This window comes from Capra hircus, assembly GCF_001704415.2.
Source record: "Capra hircus breed San Clemente chromosome X unlocalized genomic scaffold, ASM170441v1, whole genome shotgun sequence".
NCBI classification, from domain to species: Eukaryota; Metazoa; Chordata; class Mammalia; order Artiodactyla; family Bovidae; genus Capra; species Capra hircus.
Window position 1 is genome coordinate 15,918,429 of NW_017189516.1, and position 21,601 is coordinate 15,940,029.

At 42.5% G+C, this 21,601-nt stretch overlaps 1 protein-coding gene across 1 annotated transcript in view; it reads left to right on the forward strand.

Annotated features, from left to right (window-relative positions):
* The first annotated feature begins 2,077 nt into the window (after positions 1–2,077).
* Positions 2,078–21,601, forward strand: part of DGKK (diacylglycerol kinase kappa) — a 114,762-nt gene continuing 95,238 nt past the window's right edge. Inside the window, exon 1 of the mRNA XM_018043624.1 lies at positions 2,078–2,593. Coding sequence (XP_017899113.1) covers positions 2,078–2,593 — 516 coding nt within the window. The remainder of the gene's footprint in view (positions 2,594–21,601) is intronic.

Consider the following 21,601-nt stretch of genomic DNA (forward strand, 5'->3'; position numbering starts at 1 on the left):
CAAGCATAGGCTTACTGGCTGGTCAGGTCTGGCATCTGTATGTTCAGTCCTGAACCCTTAGGGGTAAAAGCAGCTTGGCTGCTTGAGTAAGGGATAGAAGAGAGGAACAAAACCCCAAGGAAGATGAAGAGGATGAACCATCTGTGTGGATTTACTGGAAGGAGTTCTGCCATCAGTGAAGAACTTGATAGACAAGGTTCACCTCCCCTGGACTTCTCCAGCCGCAGAGGTTAGGGATGGTCCCTGTACTAGCTTAGTAGCTGTGGAGCAGTGTAACCCTTCTCCAGAAGAGTGGGCTGAGGCTGGGATGCTGCAGTGAGGATCTGGGAAATGTAGCTCTCATCAGAGATTCTGGTCTTTGGAGGGGGATAGGAGAGACTGTCTTCTGAGGTGTTAATAATAATAATAAAGCAAATATTATTAATATTTAGTGCTGGGATGTGGTGTGGGAAACAGAAAAATGTTGCAGATTCTAGAAAATTCCGGGTGGGTCACTGTCAGTTGGCAAGAGAAGAGGGATTAGTGGAGGATATGGTCTGGGAGGAAACAGGGAAAGGAGGGGCTGCAAAAGAAGGGCTGCCATCCACAACAGCAGCATTATGTGTGTCAGAGATAAATTCACTTGTCATATTTCAAATTAGGTTTATAGGTGCTCTTCCCCCACTCCCACAGAGCAGTGACTTAACGAGTGGTCTTCTCAATTTTTAATTGCAATTTTGCAGTATATTAGCATCTAAAGTCTAGCTCTGACTGAGGTGATAGTTTGTATGTACGTGAACATGTACATGACTAACAGTCGAGAAAGCTTCTAAAGTCTCCAGATGTGGTGGGAAGGGTGATGCGGCAGGCACCGGCCGCTCTTTTTGCAAGAGTATGCTTCCGAGGTATCAGGAGGTGAAAAAGGTGTGAGTGTTGCAGTGAATTTCCTCAGCCCAAGATGCACACACACACATTAACAAGTTCAGTAAAAAGTCCTCCTGAAACCTGACAAGTCCAGCTAAAAGCAAAAGGCAGTCTCCTACCGTAAAGGCGAGCCAGACAGACGCCCGGCCGGATCGCTGCGGATACCCGGGCAGCCTCAGCTCAGGAGAGCGCAACCGAGCCGCCGCTACCCGGGTACTCTTGCCTGGTTCCTGGGCTACATCCGCGGGCTGCGGAAAGCCAGGGCTCTCGCCCAGCTTCATAACACACGTTTGCCGAAGCACCCTCAAACCCTGTACCCTAAGGCAAACCTCTCAGATCTGGCAAAGGTCAGAAATGCAAAAACTGAGACGGGGGACAAATTTTACTTCAATGCAAAAGATTGACCACACACAGACACACACACACACACACACACACACACACACACACACACACACACACACACCCATTTTACTTCAACCCCAAAGACTGAACACATACACAGAGACACAGAGAGAGATACACACACCCCCAACCCCGTGCCAGCTAATTTCTTTTCCCTTGTTAGAAAAAAAGGATTACTTGCCCACAGAGGCTTGGAGCTGGGGGGCATAGAGGTTGGTCCGAGGCTAGGTTCACCTGCTGCTGAGGTGAGACAGCAGACACAGGATGGAAGCCGACCTGAGCAGCAGCTCACAGCTGGGTGGTAAGGGGGATTGCAAAGACCCTCAAGTTCGCTTCTAGCTTTTTATTTATTTATTTTTTCGCATTTGCGTCACTAAAGGGTTAAACACAGCGGGGCTCCAACACCCCCCTCTCAACGCCTCCCCACTCCCCCTCCCCTTTTTGTCTTCCCCCTCCCCTCCCGCGCGTCGCTAGGAGGTCATCAAGCGCTCTGTCCAGTCCGCGTTCTCAAGCCCCTCTGCTTCCCGCCCATCCGGCCCGTGGCTGCTTACGAAGAGGTGTGCGCTCACCGAGGGGCGTGTTCCAGCACTGGGAGACGCCGAGCATCCCCCTGTTAGACCTCAGAGCGGAGCCAGCCATGGAGCGGGGCGGGGGAAAGTTTGGCACCTTGAAAGGGGTTGTTGAACTGGGGTGGGCGGGGCGCCCGAGGATACTTTAGCCCTCCGAATTCAAGGGCGCCCGCTGCACGGACCTGAGGCGGTGTTCGGCCATGGACCGCGGAGCTGCCGCGGCCCAGGGCACTGCCCCGCCTCAGGATGGAGAGCAACCCGCGGAATCTCCAGAGCCGCCGCCGCCGTGGCCGCCGCCGCAGCCGCCGCTCCTGCCGTCGCCGCCGGCGCGGGCTCCTCGGCTGCTCTGCGCGCCTTCGCCGGAACCGGCACCGCAGTTCTGTCCCGAGCTTGCTCCAGAACCTGGTCCGGAGGCGACCCCAGAACCAGCCTCAGAACTAGACACAGAACCGGTCCTAGAACCGGATAGAGAACCAGCCCCAGATCCAGCCCCTGAGCTAATCCCAGTACCAGCCGTAGAACCGGCCCCCGAGCCGGCCCCAGTACCAGCCAGAGAACCAGCCACAGAGTCCTGCCCTGAGCCGGCTCAAGTGTCCCGTCTGGAGCAGAGCCCAGCACCACATTTATTGCAGTGTCCGGTGGTCGCTCCAGAGAAGGGTCTAAGGACCTCGCCAACGCCGCGAACACCAGTGCCAGTGCCGCTGTCCAGTATAAAGGTAAGAAAAAGACCCCCTGGGGCGGGAGGGCTCGTAACCAGGCGAGGCCGTATGGCTATCCTGCTTTCGGGACTCTGGACACCCTTAGCATCCCATTTGGTTGCCACGGACTAGCAAAGATGCTTGGAAAGATGCGGAGATGTGGGAGCCCAGGGGAGAGGGAAGCGGTTGGGAGGCGGGAAGCAACATGTGGAAGTGAGAGTGGGCTGTTGGGGGGCGGCTAGAAACGGGGATGATAGCACCGGTTGGGAGTCAGAGCAGTGTTCCCTATGAGAAGTGACAGTGCGGTGAGCGCCTATATCTTGAAAAAGAAGAGGAAGACGACCCAGGGAGTGAAAGAGACCTAGAGAGGTGTTAGCGGCCGGTCCACGGTACCCAGGGATGGGATTGAGTGGGGGCAGTGGAATACACCTATTAGCCGCGGTCACTGCCGCAGAGGCCCAAGCTGTGGAGCCGCAGTCGTTTGATTGACCCCCTCCCTGCCACTGGGGAGGGAGTCCTCAGCTTGGGCGCAACTGGCAGCGCTCCAGGGAAGGGCCCGGAGTCTCTGTTGCCCGCTGGGCGCTGGTACTCGATTCGGGTGGGGATTTAGGGGTTGGGCGGCGCCCACGCGCACTGCAGGGGAAGGGCAGGGTTCGCCCGAGAGGACTGGGAGAGCATGCGTGCGTCGAAGCCACCATTCCATCTGTTTGCAGGATTTCCCGTCAGGTAGGTGCAAACACAGTGTTACAGTGATGGGCCGCGTCACAAGCGGGCGACTGGCATCCCGCACTGGTGCCAGTTGGAATGGTACAGGAGTCCTGGTTTAAAGACAGGAAAATAGGAGTTGATATTTGGGAGCGTGTGAATGGGAACCCTCCTCTCTTCCAGTCTTCAGAGACGCCTTTGTAAATGTTGCACTTCACGGGGATCCTCCCGCTAAGGGGGGAGGGGGAAAAAGAAGGTTTTCGGTCTTTCCTTGGACCTTGAAACCCCGAAAATGGTGTCTGATCTTCAGGAGTCTGTCTCTCATGCTTTCTTTGTGATCCCCCTACTCTTCGTTTTCCTAAACTTCGTTCCACAAGATTGTGAAAATCGTAATAAGGTATACATACACCTTCATTGAGCTTCGCCCCAAAGAAAAACAATACAAAACACAGAAACAACACACCACACCAACCTGCTGCTTAGCAGGGCATAGGGACAAGGCTCAGAATCCTGTCACTCTGGACCACACACTTGTAGAATGTAGGGGACTGGGGGACAGAGGTTGTCATCTCGAAATGGAAATAGAAGCGCTGGTTGCTTCCTGAGTTATGAATAGGGAGGGTTGAATTTTCGAAAAAGAGAAACAATGAAGGGAAAAGTTTCACAGGGGAAAAAATGCACAGGTTTCAAAAGAAAGAAATAAAACTGCAGGAGATTAAGATTAAAAAAAAAATCCAACAATCCCGCTTTCACAGAGGGTGGATCTCCATGCCCCACCATTTCCTCCTGCAGCCCTTCCCTGCAGTGATCTCTAGGGCAGCTGGGCCTGGGAGGTCACCCTAACCAGGTGCTTGCTCTTCTTTTTGGAAGTTTGCATAAAGCTGATAAGAAGGAGAACAATAAGGCTGACCTGACTTGTGGCCTTCTTGAGATTCCAACAGCAGGACTGAGAAACTGACACCTGAAGGCTTAATTACCAGGATGGTCAGTGAATGCATGGTCTCTTTGGCCTCTGAAAGACTGACTGCAGGCCGGGAGCTCCAGGGATGAGCCCTGTGACAGAGGGAAAGCATCTCTCACCAGCTTGACAAGAAAATTTCTATTGCCAGACAGATAAGGAGCATCAGGGTAGGGGAACCAGGTTAGCTTCCTCCACACAGTGTCCATTCAGGCATGCTAGCCAGCTGGCCCACAGGTACTTGGCCGTCTCAGCAGGTGACAATGACCACTTCCCTCCAGTTTGATTTTGCCAAGTAGAGCTGGTCTTTTGTTCAGTCACTTATCTTGTAGAGTGAGTTTCTTCCCATCTGTGAAAAGGGCCATATACACGAACCCTAGAGAGTTTTGAAGGATGCAAAAATCTGGGTAATGCTAAAACTGCCAGGAGCAAACACTTCTCTAACCGTCTAGGTGTTGCTATGCAATTATTCCCTAGTGCAGATGAAAACACCTGATCTTCAGTGATAGGACCATTCTCGGCTGCATTCTCCTCAGGCAAATAGCACCCATAACCAGCTGACTTGGATCTTAACATTCAAGGCAAACAGGCTGCCATCTTATCTAGGGTTTTGTTGCATTGTTCTCAGACACTGCCTTCTTGAGGCAAGCCTGGGGAATGACATACATATACACACACACATGTATACACACACACACAGAATCTTAGAGATCAAAACAATATATAGCTCTCATCATACAATGAAATCCTACATGGTAAGCACAGTCAGTACCAGTAGCATGAAACTAGCCTGATAAATCAAAGGACAAAATGAGTGAAACCAAGGCTTTGAATGTGACTGCACATTTCTCCCAGATAACTTTGCTGACCAGTACTGCACTAAAAAAAGGTCTTCCAGTGTGTGGTCTGCTCTCTTTGGGGGTTTCGGAACCTGCTGGTTGCAAATCTATGACAAGCATAAGGGTAAAGACAGAGAAAAGAGGGCTCGTATTTTCTTTCCAAATAGCTACCAGAATAACAGTCTGTGAACCAAATCTATTTCCTTCCTTTCTGAAATGGTTTAATTTCCAGGAAATGAGCCATGGTCTCCCACCTGGTGGCAGCAAGTGTAAGTAAAGACGTGTGAATTGGTTCTTCAACAATGCTATAACTCTCTTGGACGGGGCGGGGGGTCCTACATGTGAACCATATTTGCTTCCTTTCCTTCAACTGTGGTTGAAAAAAGACCATATGTATTTTTATTCATTGGGTTTGATCAGCTATGAAATTATAATCACACCACACAGGTGACTGATGGAATACACTTTTGTGGCTTTTATTTCTAGGGTGGAGAGGGGCCTCTGTATCCCTCACTCCTAATAACTACACAGCAGTTACCATTATATCCCAAACCATAACAGAACAGTTTCCTGGTATTTTTGCACACATTTTCTTACAAAGCAGCAGGCATTTGCTTATATGACACCTGGTAATTCTTACTGGAATGCTTTATTATCTTACCTATGACCGAGCTTCTCAAAGGTAGATACCATCTCTCCTTCCCAGTGCCCAATACAATTCAGCCCTTGCTATTTTTGCTCAATAAACACTTGCTGAAGCTTGAAACCTATCAATTCCATTTTCAGCAATGACATAGAGACTGCTTCTGTGAATGAATAAAAAATGCATTCTCACTTGTTTCAGAGGGATAAGTAAATGCTTATTTAAATAGCCTGGAATATATAGCCCTTGGGGAAATGCAGTCAATCTTTCCATTTTCAGAATGAATGTTAGAATCATAATTAAGAAGCAAATTACTAACAATTAAAAAACTGATTTGGAAAGTGTCCTTATTCCCTGCAGTCTCAGCAGCAGCAGACTAATGATGTTGTTGATTTCAGGGGTAATACATTTTTTTTCCCTAAGTGAACAGAATATCTGCAGTGACTGTAAACAGCTTCAGGACTGTAAATTCAAATGTTTAACCTGTTGAAGGTCAGGATGAAATTACTTTCTTTCCTCTTAGGCTCTTTCCCCCCTCCTTGCCAGGTTTTGATGACACCATCTGATATATTTGGTATATTCTGAGAGCGCCTGAGCATTTGCTGCAGGATGTTCTAAAAAAGATAATGAGATATTTGGCCAGTGGTCTTTCTTTTCTGAGAATACAGTTCTTATGTGTTTATTAAAATCTCCAAGTGGGGCTTCTGCGGATCTGCAGTCCAAAAGACACAGGGACGGCTGAGCCATCAGTTACCCAGTGCTTCCAGGGAAAGGGAGAAAATCCACAGAGGCCAGGAAAGCATTCAGGGGCATTATAACAAGGATTATATAATGCCCACTGCTATTATGGTACTCTACAGTTTGCAGAATGCTTTCCTTTGCATTATTATTAACTCCTTTATTCCCCTGAAGAAGGCAGCAGGGTGGGAGAGAGCAAAAATAGGATGTGATACCTCATGAGTGCATGCATGCTAAGTCGCTTCAGTGGTGTCTCTTTGTGACCCCCACGGACCGTAACGCACTGGGCTCCTCTGTCCATGAGATTCTCCAAGCAAGAAAACTAGAGTGGTTGCCATTTCCTCCTCCAGTGACACCTAATAGGGTATAACTATCAATTTATCTATTATAGATTTTTTAAAAATCCAACATATGCCTTTCTGTGACACACAAGATGTTCATTTGTTTAAGAAAAACTTTTAAGTTGACATTCCATTAGCCTTGATTTGTTTTCCAAAGTAGTGATTGCTGTTCCCTGTGTGATGCTCCCAGAGGAGACCATCATAGAACAGGAGCCTGAGAAGGAAGGAGAAGAGGCACAAGACCCTGAATCTATTACTCCCAAAGAAGCCCGCCTTTTTTTCTGGAAAGAAAATAAATAGAAATTTTTCTAGGGATATGGTTCCCAATCTTTCCAAAGCCTGCCTACTATAATCCTCTAAGTGGGAAAAAAACTTAAAGCATTTAAAAAAGAAAGCAGCCATTCCAAAAGGGAGATGCCCCCACCCTCACCAAAGCAAATAAACCTTATTCTCAAAATAGAAGAAACAAATTTACAAATTTTTTAAAAAAGAAAGGGACAATAACCCCAGATAATGAAACTCCCCTGAAAATTATTTTAAGAAAAAAAAATTCTAAAGGGAAGAGCTCCTCTCCCTCGACAAAGCCCATGAAACATATCCCCAAGAGAAAAATTTTAATGAAAAGAATGAATGAGAAATCATCTCAAGGTAAAAAGTATTTTTCACCCTAAAATTTTCTTGAAATTTATAAACTGTATTTGCACTTCATGGCCCATGCCCAGTCTCTCACAAAACCTATGGGGGCAAAAATAAGTTGATGTCCACCAATCTCGTCAAAGCTCCCTACAGTCGTCTCTTCTAATTATATGAGATGTCCAAAATAAGCAAATCCTTAGAGACAGAAAGTAGATTAGTGGTTGCCAGGAACTGAAGGGGATGGGAGGGCAAGTGTGGGTGATAGCTAAAAGGTATAGGGTTTCTTTGGAGGGCGATAAAAATGTTCTGAAATTAGGCAATAGTGATGTTTGGGTGGGGCTTCCCCAGTGGCTCAGTGGTAAAGAATCTACCTACAATGCAGGAGACATAGAAGATGCAGGTTCCATCCCTGGGTCAGGAAGATCCCCTGGAGGAAGAAATGGAAACCCACTCCAGTATTCTTGCCTGAAAAATCCCATGGACAGAGAAGTCTGTGGGCTATAGTCCAAAGGGTCACAAAGAGTAGGACATGATGAGCACAAGCACGATGTTTGCACAGCCTGTGAATACACTAAAAAGCACTGACTTATACGCTATAAAGTCGTGAATCTGATGGTATGTGAATTATATCTTAATTAAAAAGATAAGAGATTGTTCCTCCAACTATATGATAATAAACCTACTACCTTCCCACAAATAAGCAAACAAATGAATAAATTTTAAAAGAGAGGATCCTCTTAAGGCCCTCCAACCTCACCAAGAAAAATAAATTTTATTGACTTCCATTTTTTTTTCTTTTGAGAAAAACAAAAGGGGAAATCTCTTCAAGGGCATATACTTTCAAAATCATCAAAATCAATGAAAGTTATGAATCCCTCCACCCAGATACATGCAAACATTTTAACTTAATAAAGAAAGAAATATTAAAGGATAAGGTTCCTGATCTTACCAAATCCCCTGAATGTTTAATTCCCATGAAAGGGGGAAAAACAAATAAATAAATAAGGGGAGATGCCCCTTCCTCACCAAGAACATGAATATTATTTCAAAATACAATTTCTTTAGGATTTTTAAGATTTAAAAGAAAATTAATGATGGAAAGACATGTGTGTTGGTGGATGGGATAATATCAAATAAATGAATACAAAATCCTCTTAAAAAGAAGCTCCAATATCACAGACACATGAACTTTTCTGTCAAAACACAATGAAAACAAATGCAAACAATTTTTTTTAAAGAAGGAAAAAAGAAAAAGAAATCCTTCTAGAGAGAGGTGACCTGAATTCATCCAAACCCCAAAGCTTTATTTTTAATATATGAAATTTTTAACTTGGAAAGGTAAGAGAGAAACAGAAACAAGACCAAGAAAGTCCTCTAACGGAAAGATGTCCTCAGTCTCCACAAAGTTCCCTTTTCTCAAAACAAGTAATGCATTTAGAATTAGAGGGGAAAGAAGAAAGAAAATAACATTTTAAAAGAGAAATCTCCTTTTTAGGGAATGATGAAGCTCCCAAACTCATCAAAGTCCCTGAACATTTTTTCTCCAAAGAAAGAAAGAAAAAGAATGAGGGAGGTGGGAGAAGAGGAGGAGGAAAGGGAGAGAAAGGATGGGAGGGGAAAAAGAGGGGTAGAAAGGAGGGAAAAATGGAAGAGGAGAAAGAAGAAAATAAATTAAGGAGTAATTTTTTTAAGGAAGAAATTCATAGGGGAGGTGAACCATTGCCTTATTGAAAATAATGAATGTTATTTCTGATAATCAACCTACCCCACCCCCCATAAAAAGGAGAAATAAAACACAAAAGCTCTTTCTAGAGCTTCTTCAAAGGAAGATGCACTCAGTCTCACTGGAACCCCAGTACCTTATCTATCTTCCAGCATTCAAATATTTTTTTTTATTAAAAGGAAAATAAGAAATTATTTCAAAGACAAATGTTCCCAATCTTACTTCTTCCAAATAGATTACTTATTTTAAAGAAAGAAAGAGAAATCCTCCTGAGAAGGGCTCCCCAATCTCATTAAAGTCAGTGGCCCTTAGAGCTTCTGTCCACAACACCTGTTTTAAAAAAAAAAAATAAGGAAGTCCTCCAAACCTAAAGAGAGGTGCTCCCTCTAAAGAAAAAAAGTTCCATCATAAGAGATACCCTCAACTTCACTAAAATTAATAATGATTCCTCTCCACACTCAAAGGGTTTGGAAAAAAAAAAAGAAATTTAAGAGGGAAAAAGAGAAACCCTCCTAACCTAAGGCAAGTTGGCCATAATCTCACCAACAGCCTTGAACTTTATTCCCCTAAAGAAATATTTTAAAGAAAGAGCAAAAATGAGAAAAAAGACCAGTCTTTTAAGAAAAAGTACCCTCTCTACCCACCCCACTCTAAAGACTAGAAATTATTACACAAAGAAAAGGTTATATCATTCTAGAATCAGTGAACCTAGGGCTTCCCAGGTGGCGCTATTGGTAGAGAACCTGTCTGCCAGTTCTGGAGAACTAAGAGATGTGGGTTCGATCCCTGGGTCAGGAAGAGCCCCTGGAGGAGAGCAAGATCCCTGGAGAAGAGCATTGCAAACTGCTCCAGTATTCTTGGCTGGAGAATCCCAAAGGCAGAGGAGCCTGGTGAGCTAAGGCCCAAAGGGTTGCAAAGAGTTGGACATGACTGAAGTAAGTTAGCATGCATGGCACGCACACCAGTGAACCTTAAATTCAGAACATGAAGCTGAAGAGTTTGTTGTTGTTTAGTTGCTAAGTCATGTCCAACTCTGCCACCCCATGGACTGTAGCCCACCAGGCTCCTCTGTCCATGGGATTCTCCAGCCAAGAATACTGGAGTGGGTTACCATTTCCTTCTCCAGGGGATCTTCCTGATCCAGAAATGGAACCCATGCCTCCTGCATTGGCAGCCAGATTCTTTACCACTGAACCACCAAGTAGGCTGAAGCGTAGTCAATGTTTAATTCCAGGCTGGCTTCTCTCTGCCCCCCGGCCCATTTCTGGTTAACCTCTCCCATCCATCAGTCAGGGTGTACACTCAGGAAAGGTAAATCCTGTCCATGGAAAACAGAATTAATAAGGAAAACCTTCTAAGGAAAAAATTATATACTTCTTTTCCAAACCAAACAGAAATACTTTGGGAATTAGCTTTATTATTATGCCTCTCTAATACTAACTTCAAGAGCTGATGATAAACTTAAAGCAATGACATTCTTGCTACTAATTTTCAAATTAGATACACACCCCTACCTAGCTGACAAGGAGCTTAGCCAGTTCAATAATGGTGTTCTGACAGTTGTTGTCTAATCATGTGCTCACTTAAATGTCTGTTCTTGTAGAGTGATAAAGGGCTTGGCTCTTACAAATACATACAATTTCCAAGTCAGGTTTATAAGCAGAGAATAAGACTCAATGTTTTCCAAATTTTAAACTTCATTTACTTATTTAAAAATTAAATTGAAGGTCCTACCGTATAGCACAGGGAACTATATTCAAGATCTTGTAATAACCTATAATGGAAAATAATCTGGAAAAGAATAGGTATGTGTATACACAACTGAGTCACTTTGCTGTACACCTGAAACTAACACATTGTAAACTAACTATGCTTCAGTTTTTTAAAGGGTTTAGAAATTTTTTTAATTACACTGAGTGCCTCTTTTGTGTCCCTACTTGCTTAACACTGAGGAATCCATGGTGGGCAAAATCACATAGATGAGACTTCCTTGAAGCAACACTAGTAAATGAGGGACCCAGTTACCAAAACAGATGTACAGGGAGTGATTATTTGCTTTCCCAGCTTGCTTTACCAAGGCATTTACTCAGTCGATTCTCTCAGCATACCTCTTCTTAAACAAAAATGTAATGCAATAAAATAATGAAATATATACTAATTTCAGAAAATGTGGAAAATCATGAAAGCTTCCAAAAAGTAAATAAAAATTATATAGCAACCGACCAATCAAGAGATAGTTACTCATGTATCTTCCCCATTAATTTCCTCTGAATACATGCTTATAGTCTACAACAGTAAGATGTTAGGGAATGTGCAATTATGTCTCAAGCTTCCTCCTACCCCAGTCACCTCCCTCACTTAATCATTAGGTCATGTGCATTGTTCTACACTGTATTTGAAAGTGAAAAAAAGTGAAAGTGTTAGTCACTCAGTCCTGTCTGACTCTTTGTGACCCCATGATCTGTAGCCCGCCAGCCTTCTCTGTCCATGGAGTTCTCCAGGGAAGAATACTAGAGTGGGTAGCCATTCCCTTCTCCAGGGGATCTTCCCAGCCCAGTAAACCCTAATTAATTTTAGCTTAAAATGTATCTACCTGTATGATATGCTTGCTAAACATGTGCTTGAAACATAACTATTAAGGGATGTATTAGAGGTATAAAGCAATGAGAGTATACCTTTTATGTATACACAATTGTTGTGTCTACACAAACAAAATGTCTCATATATAAATAACAGACTGAACTCACATTTACTTGGTCATCTAGATTTCATTTGTCCAGCTAGGTTTGTGACTTGAGTTTGGGGAAGACCCACTGTTAAATTTCCAAAAGGAAAATCTAAGTTTCTGGGACTATTTTTTAGCCATATGCAAAAATGCATTGATGGCTTTGTCTCTTTAACACAAAGTTACAGAATCATGCTTTTCTGTGTACCTCCTACCCAGAAGGGAAATACCTATGTGTGAGGACATTATCAACAATTATTAGGAGATAGGCTATTCAATTTATCCAGCTTTAATTAACCCAATATAGAAAATTAAGAGAGTTAATAAAATTTGTACAATCCAACCAAGGTTGAATCAGTAATTTAAAAGGCAAATGTAATGCAGTATTGGGTGGCTAAGTGGTTAAGAACTGGCCTGCCAGTGCAGAAGACATGGGTTCCATCCCTGGATCAGGAAGATCCCCTGGAGAAGGAAATGGCAACCCACTCCAGCATTCTTGCCTGGGAGATCCCATGGACAGAGGACCCTGGTGGGTTACAGTCCATGGTGTCGCAAAAGAGTTGGACAGGACTTAGCAACTAAACAATAACTATGCAGTATTAAGATCAGAATCTTCAGCCTTGTCTGTAGCACTTAGAGATTCTCATCTTCCAAAGTGTTACAAGTATTTGCCCTTTAAATCTTTTGCTTTTGAAGAGCCTGTAAGAGAGATATTGGCCCCTGAGAACAGGGATTCCCATTGCCTTGTTTCCCTCATAGCAACACAAGGCGAGGCACATGATACTGTGGGATTCTGAGAGATAAGCGTGATGCTCCCACCCAGAGCTTTGGTGAGTTCTTCTGAAACAAGAAGTGATGGGCATGGGGACTGAGCTTGGCCCCTGCCTCCAGGAGCAGGAGAGGCTAGAAGCACTGCTCACAGGACTCAACTAAGAACACTCAGAATCCTGGATGTTCATTCATTTGCTTTCCGCTGCAGCTAATGTTCTCTTCTGGGATTTTGCAACTTGAGGCAGGAAATGAAAGGTACCCGCTGAGTAAAATTTTTTCATCTCCTTGGCTCTTCTGTTCACCTCCTTGGCTCTGAGTAGAGATGTTTGAAATCAGGAAAATTTTTCAGTAACCCTGGGCTTTGTCAACTGAGTTCCCATTCTCCTGAAGTGGCTTCAGCATCATCCTCCAAATCCCGACTCTAACAGTAGTGGCCACATCCTATTTTAGAATTACCTTGATTGTTAACTCTCCTTTAATAAGTGTCATATGTCATTAATAAGTGTCATTTATTATCTATTTTTAACATACTATTTCATGGTTTACTTACACCACTGTACATCTCCCTTGCAGTATAGGAAAACATGATGTAGTATTATTAAAACAGCTAAGCATAAACAGCAGAGAGGAAAGTAAATGAAGCTATAAAACAAGATTATTGATTTCAGAAAATTAGCAAGTTGGTGCCCTTCTCACTAACAATTAATGCTTATTGTGACGATTTCCGTCCTGCCAGACTTGAGTAGAACATAACTTTTCTCTTACCCATAATTTGGATACTGTTCTGCCTTTCTCCCTCACCTTAATCAGCTTGACTAATGTTAAGACTAATTAAAATGATAATTTTGGTGTTCACCATGGGTCTCCTGTACAAAAAAGATCTTCACGACCAAGATAATCACGAAGGTGTGATCACTCACCTAGAGCCAGACATCTTGGAATGTGAAGTCAAGTGGGTCTTAGAAAGCATCAGTATGAACAAAGCTAGTGGAGGTGATGGAATTCCAGTTGAGCTATTTCAAATCCTGAAAGATGATGCTGTGAAAGTGCTGCACTCAATATGCCAGCAAATTTGGAAAACTCAGCAGTGGCCACAGGACTGGAAAAGATCAGTTTTCATTCCAATCCCAAAGAAAGGCAATGCCAAAGAATGCTCAAACTACTGCACAATTGCACTCATCTCACACGCTGGTAAAGTAATGCTCAAAACTCTCTACTCCAGGCTTAAGCAGTACGTGAACCATGAACTTCCTGATGTTCAAGCTGGTTTTAGAAAAGGCAGAGGAACCAGAGATCAAATTGCCAACATCCGCTGGATCATGGAAAAGGCAAGAGAGTTCCAGAAAAACATCTATTTCTGCATTATTGACTATGCCAAAGCCTTTGACTGTGTGGATCACAATAAACTGGAAAATTCTGAAAGAGATGGGAATCCCAGACCACCTGACCTGCCTCTTGAGAAACCTATATGCAGGTCAGAAAGCAACAGTTAGAACTGGACATGGAACAACAGACTGGTTCCAAATAGGAAGAGGAGTACATCAAGGCTGTATATTGTCACCCTGCTTATTTAACTTATATGCAGAGTACATCATGAAAAACGCTGGACTGGAAGAAGCACAAGCTGGAATCAAGATTGCTGGGAGAAATATCAATCACCTCAGATATGCAGATGATACCACCCTTATGGCAGAAAGTGAAGAGGAACTAAAAAGCCTCTTGATGAAAGTGAAAGAGGAGAGTGAAAAAGTTGGCTTAAAGCTCAACATTCAGAAAACAAAAATCATGGCATCTGGTCCCATCACTTCATGGGAAATAGATGGGGAAACAGTGGAAACAGTGTCAGACTTTATTTTTTTGGGCTCCAAAGTCACTGCAGATGGTGACTGCAGCCATGAAATTAAAAGACGCTTACTCCTTGAGAGAAAAGTTATGACCAATCTAGATAGCATGTTGAAAAGCAGAGACATTACTTTGCCAACAAAGGTCCGTCTAGTCAAGGCTATGGTTTTTCCAGTGGTCATGTATGGATGTGAGAGTTGGACTGTGAAGAAAGCTGAGAGCAGAATAATTGATGCTTTTGAACTGTGGTGTTGGAGAAGACTCTTGGGAGTCCCTTGGACTGCAAGGAGATCCAACCAATCCATTCTGAAGGAGATCAGCCCTGGGATTTCTTTGGAAGGAATGATGCTAAAGCTGAAACTCCAGTACTTTGGCCACCTCATGCGAAGAGTTGACTCATTGGGAAAGACTCTGATGCTGGGAGGGATTGGGGGCAGGAGGAGAAGGGGACAACCAAGGATGAGATGGCTGGATGGCATCACGAACTCGATGGACGTGAGTCTGAGTGAACTCCGGGAGATGGTGATGGACAGGGAGGCCTGGCGTGCTGTGATTCATGGGGTCACAAAGAGTCGGACATGACTGAGTGACTGAACTGAACTGAACTGCAAAATTATGGCATGCTTAAAGAAGAATTATGCTTCAGTTGGGCAAGTGAGGCCGATGCCTATAGACAGGAGAGTGAGGTATATGGACTTAGAAGTAAAGGCCACTTTGATAAAATTGTAGACTACAGATTGAAATGTTGTGGAAAATAAAGTGGATTGGAGAAAGTCCTATTGAAACTTTGAAGGTAACTTATACAATTGTGTGTATCATTCGACTGATAAGGTACAACCATTGGAGAGCTGTTGATTAGTAAAATAATGACTGAAGCAGAGGGTTGGCTGATAAAGCATGTAATTAAACACTAACTTTTAATTTCCTTGTATACCAAATTCCAAATAAAACTTCTAAAACTAAAAATGGAAGAAAATAATTGCATTATCTAGTGTCCCTTTTCTACTGTTTTGGGCCTTCTTTGGCCACATTCCACTTTTGTAAGAGTCTAATGTGCTTTCTCTTCAATAGTTTTCCTATTTCATACCATGGGACTTTCTATAGAGAAAAATAAGAAACCATGATGGGAATCCATTGAAACCTTTTATCTTCAGTATTGTAGACCCATAGACTGTTGTGAAAGGGACCTTTGGAGTGTTTTTAAAACACTAGTCCAGTGTTTCAAAAAACCTTTTTAGCATTAGAATCTTTTAATGTTTTTCTCAATAAAGTCAAATGAAAGCCTAATATTTAACACAAATGCAAGAAGTATTTCATTAGTCCTTATCTATGCTAATTTGGATCTGTAACTGACCTACTTTCCCAATTCTTTATTTTAAGCTAATAGGAAAGTGAGTTTGTACTCCCTGTTTAGTACTGGCTTCTTAGCAAGGGTGCTGGTGATGTAGGAACATGCTGTATAATAAAAAGAAGAAAGTCAGAGTTTAAAATTTGACCTAATATTCCAGAAACTAGATAATACTGTCCTGCAAACATGGTCATTATAGAGAGTTCCTCCCTCCTCACCCACCCCAAGAATGTATTACAGCTGTCTTATAAAGTAGGTTGTCATAAAGTAGTTTGTACACTGTCTTTGCTTGTAGAAACATTTTTGTTGTTGGGGATTGTGTTCCTGACTAAGGACACCACAAGTAAATTGTAGATAGAACTAAAAGTAGGTAATAAAAGCTAATATATAACGGTAAGCTTCTGTAATAATTTAAAACAGTAAAATTGTTCCAAAACCTATAAAATGGGTATAAATGTATCACACACATTGATTTTGTAAGGGGCCCCAGGGTACTGTAAAATGTGCATTTGAGGTAATGTATATGTTTCCATGCTACTCCCTCATTTCATCCCACTCTGTACTTTCCACACTGTGTCTACAAGTCTATTTTCTATGTCTGTGTCTCCCTTGCTGCCCTGCAAATAGGTTCATCAGTACCATCTTTCTAGATTCCAGGCACATGTGTTAATATATAATATTTGTCTTTTTCTTTCTTACTTTACTCTATACAATAGGCTCTATACAATAGGTTACTCTACTCTTACTTTACTCTATACAATATGTTCTTCCACCTTATTAGGAGTGACTCAAATGCATTCTTTTTTATAGCTGAGTAATAATAGCCAGTGGGAATTTGCTGTGTGAAACAGGGAGCCCAACCCAGGGCTCTGTGACAACCTAGAGAGGTGGGATGGGGTGGGAGGTGGCAGGGAGGTTCAAGAGGGAGGGAACATATGTATAACTATGACTGATTCATGATCTATGGCAGAAACCAATACTGTAAACAGAAAACAATATTGTAAAGCAATTATCCTCCAATAAAATTTTTTTAATGTGCACATGCAGCACATAGAAGAGCCAATTCTACATAAATGTAATCTATTGTTATTATTTATTTAGAATTCATACTCTGCCTGCATACAAAAAGAATATAAAGTATCCTACAAAATTAAATACATAAATAGGACAATTAAGCACAAATAAAGACAGGACAAAACCAATTCAAAGCAGTGGTGAATGAGACTTTAAACTAATATATACTAGTTATAATAAACCCTAACTACACATTTAATTAGCAGTGCTTTTGTCTTCTGCCTTTAGTGATGGAAGAACTTTAGAGAATGATTTGAATGACTCATGTTTCTTAAAGTTGGTATCCAAGGAAGTTAGAGCTAATGCCTGATTTTTATGCAATACATCTTCTTGTAGCAGGCTCTGTGTGTGCGCACGCGTGTGTGTGTGTGTGTGTGTGTGTGAGTCGCTCAGTTGTGTCTGACTCTTTACAACCCATGGACTGTAGTCCATCAGGCTCCTCTGTCCATGGTATTCTCCAGGCAAGAATACTGGAGTGGATTGCCATTCCCTTCTCCAGAGGATCTTCCCGACCCAGGGATTGAACCCAGGCCTCCTGCATTGCAAGCTGCAGCAACCACAAAATAAAGAACTAGAGGTTGCCAGGACTATGGCATAAGTGTTGATTAGCTATCCTAAGAGGCTACAGATTTGGATTATTTTGGTGTGCCTGAATTTTTCTAATATTCTAATGTATGTATGTGACTAAGAGGCATGTAAGTATGGAACTTTCTCAAATAAAATTTATTTCTGAAATAAATCAAAATGATACTTTGTAACCAGACATTCAATAGTTTTGACTCTTTCTTGGATTGGGAGGTACTTCACATTGGTTCTACTCCTGATTCCTCTTTATATAGCTGTGTAATAAGGAGCCGGAGAAGGCAATGGCACCCCACTCCAGTACTCTTGCCTGGAAAATCCCATGGATGGAAGAGCCTGGTAGGCTGCAGTCCATGGGGTCGCTAAGAGTTGGACACGACTGAGCGACTTCACTTTCACTTTTCACTTTCATGCATTGGAGAAGGAAATGGCAACCCACTCCAGTGTTCTTGCCTGGAGAATCCCAGGGACGGGGGAGCCTGGTGGGCTGCTGTCTATGGGGTCGCACAGAGTTGGGCACAACAGAAGCGGCTTAGCAGCAGCAGCAGCAGTAATAAGGAGCAAACTGCTTAATCTTTCTATAGCTTAGCTTTTGTGACTCTTAAATGCAGCCAGTAATGTGCGGCTGACTCAGTTCAGTTCAGCAGTCTTCTCTAGCAAGTCTTCACCAGTATCCCATCTGGGTTGGGTGCCCTTCTTCTGGACTCCTGTACCACCACCCTGTACAAACTTCTGCTTCTCATTTGCTTCTCATGAACTGAGATTATCAGCTTGTGTCCCATTAAGACTATAAAGATAAGGCTCTTAGGGCCTAACATACTTCATGCCACTGCATACATGGTGGCTGAACTACTTTATGAAAAATATAAAGACTGAGTGAAAAATTAGATTTAAAATACATATCTCAAAAATAAAAATATGCAAATACTGGCTTATTTTAGTATCATTTGCGTATGTGCCATGATATTTGCCATCATCACTTTCTTTCTTTAGGTATGCAGGTAAGTTTTAATATACTCACCCCTCAAAAGCTGGACTTAATGACGCAGGTGCATTACCAATAGGTTATGGGAGGCAGGGCTGCCTCCTATCCTCCTAGAAGGCTGTAGTTTTTTCTAACTCACCCAGAAGGACCCTATATATTATTAGCACTCATGTATTGATCATGTGAATTTTAATTACTAGTCTTGAGTTATATGTATAATCCTGATAAAAATGAGAATGTTGAGTTATCTAGTCAGGTTGTTTTAAACTGCAAATTTATTAAAACACAAATACTAAAGAATGTTATAGTATATAGAGAGCAAGGTTTTGTGTTTAACTACTTGGCACGATTTTCACTAATTTTAACTGTTAATCAGAATTTAATTTATTTATGGTATTCTTTTCACCACAATTGAAAAGCTCCTGACTCATTATCTTGGTGTCAAATTTCTCCTGTATCTGGCACCTGAATTTGAAGGTAGATGTCAATATGACTATTCTGAGGTTCTCCTTTTCTTGTGAGGAATAAGAAGCAACAATTGAGCTTTGATGTCCCCTTGGCAGTCCAAGTTTTATCCAAAATAGCTTTCTACTAGTTAGAGGAAAAGCCTTAATTTATTTTACCAATGCCTCTAATCAGATCAGCGCCCTGAGCTTGAAAATGCTCTGATCAGGAAAGTGAACATGGAGTCTCTACTTAGCAGGGAACTCTAATGTCCATCTTGTTTCCAATCAGAAGGAGCTTCTCCAGTAAATGAGGTAGAAAACTTCTACCATTTCTAGACTAGCTACTAGGCAGGATCACCACATAAAGCTGTGCAGGCTGTACACAATGTGAGGCTGCCATGCCTAAGGGGATACCTTTTGCAAAGTAGACATCATAAAGATAGATACAGATATTTAGTCTAACAGTTTTCCTGCAGATGGCAGTCAAGTGCCTCACACTAACAAAATCAACTGACCCCTTTTAACAACTCTGGGGTTAGGAGCAGCAACTTTCCACTCACCAAAAATCTGTATATAATTTGTAGTTGGCCCTCTGTATTTGGACTTCCTCCTTATATGTGCTTCCTCCATATCCAAGATTCTACATCTGCAGATTTAACCTACCGCAAATCATGTAGTACTATAGTATTTACTATTGAAAAAATTCCACCTGTAAGTGGACTTGAACAATCAAATCCATTTTGTTCAAGGGTCAACTGCTTTGTGACAGTTTTCTGACAAAGGAAACTAAAATATCTTTAGCAATGGTACATTTTCCTATTGTGTCTTATGGGCTAATCCTGATACTAATTCCTCACATTTAAATACAGCGACTCCCTTAGCAACCCTCAGAAGCCTGTAAACCATATGGTTTATATGCTCAGAACTGATTTTAGAAGTCCCTATTTTACTTCATATCACATTTAACCTGAGCATCATTTTATGGACCCAGCACACAACCACTGTGCCACTCTGCTAGATGTGAGCATCATTTTAAAACAGAAAACTGTGACAAGGATTTGAACCAGGAGTTTATAGGGGCACAGTCATGGGAAGGTATACATCCATGGATACACGCTGGTAGATTCACTCCCAGGAACATACCCAAGTATATGTTCTTCAATAGATGAACAACCTGGTAGGTAGGCGTGTGCACATATGCATGCATGCACAGCACGCACACACGCACACAGAGATAAATAGAGATTTAGCTGCACATTGAAGAATATAAAGGAGGAAGCTCTGGCATCAAGCTCTTGCCCACCTCTCCTGTTTAACCTGTTTTCAGCCTGTTTCATTCCCTGTCTTCTTTAGGCAATGATTTCCCTAAAGTTTACATGCTCTTATGTGATTTCAATTCAACAAACATCTCTAGGGTATACTAGTGACAAAGAACTGTGCTAAGTAGATATAGGAAGTCACTCAGTCTTGGAAGGTTATTTGATGGAAGTGAGATCTGAACTGTGTCTGAAGATTGAGGAGGATAGGCAAGCATAGGGAAAGAGATGGGAGGCAGAGGGAATATCTTGAGTATAGACATGGAAGAAGTAGAAAGAGTGATACTCTGAGAATCCCACAAAGACTGGATATGTTTGGAACATTTAGTGCATCAGGAAGAAAGGCTAGAAAAGTTAGTTGGAAGCTAAATTCCACAGGGCCTTGAATGTCAGATGAAGGAATCGTGTGTTCTATTTCATAAGCAGTAGAGAATTATGGAAGGTTTCTGATTGAGAGTAACATGACTAGCTTTAGATTTAAGAAAACTGTCAATATACAGGATGGGTTAGCCAGGAAGATGCTAGAGAAAGGGACATTAATCTAGGCAAGAGATATTAAAGACCTAGGACAGTGAGTATGAGAGAAAGTGGATAGAAGAGATACTGTCAGGATTTGGTTTGTAACTCATTTGGTGTGGATGGTGGGGAAAGAGAAGAATGGAAAGTGACTCTCAACTTTCTAGCCCAAAGTTGTCAAAATGATAAAGAAAACAGCAGCACGGATAGGCTTAGGTAGAATCCAGAGGAAGATTATGAGTACAGTCGTGGTAATTTTGAGTTTCAGGTGTTGGTGACACCTAAGCTCAAGAGAGTGATTAGAAAAGGGTGAGACTGCTGCTGCTGTTAAGTCGCTTCAGTCGTGTCCGACTCTGTGCAACCCCATAGATGGCAGTCCACCAGGCTCCCCCGTCCCTGGGATTCTCCAGGGAAGAACACTGGAGTGGGTTGCCATTTCCTTCTCCAATGCATGAAAGTGAAAAGTGAAAGTGAAGTCACTCAGTTGTGTCCAACTCTTAGCGACCCCATGGACTGCAGCCCACCAGGCTCCTCCATCCATGGGATTTTCCAGGCAAGAGTACTGGAGTGGGGTGCCATTGCCTTCTCCGGAAAAGGGTGAGAACTTAAGGGTTAATTGACCAAAGTATGTATGTTTCCCATGAAATGTAGGCAGGGTGGGAAAAGTTTGTTTCTCCCCCCATCCACCACACACATACACACTAATTGAAAATAATGAACAAACTCAGTAGAATCAGATAATGGAAGAGAGATGAACACGGAAAAAAATGTTTGGAGACATAGGCAGAGAAAAAGATATTATTGAAATATTGAGCAACAAGAGGGAAAAAAGAGACTT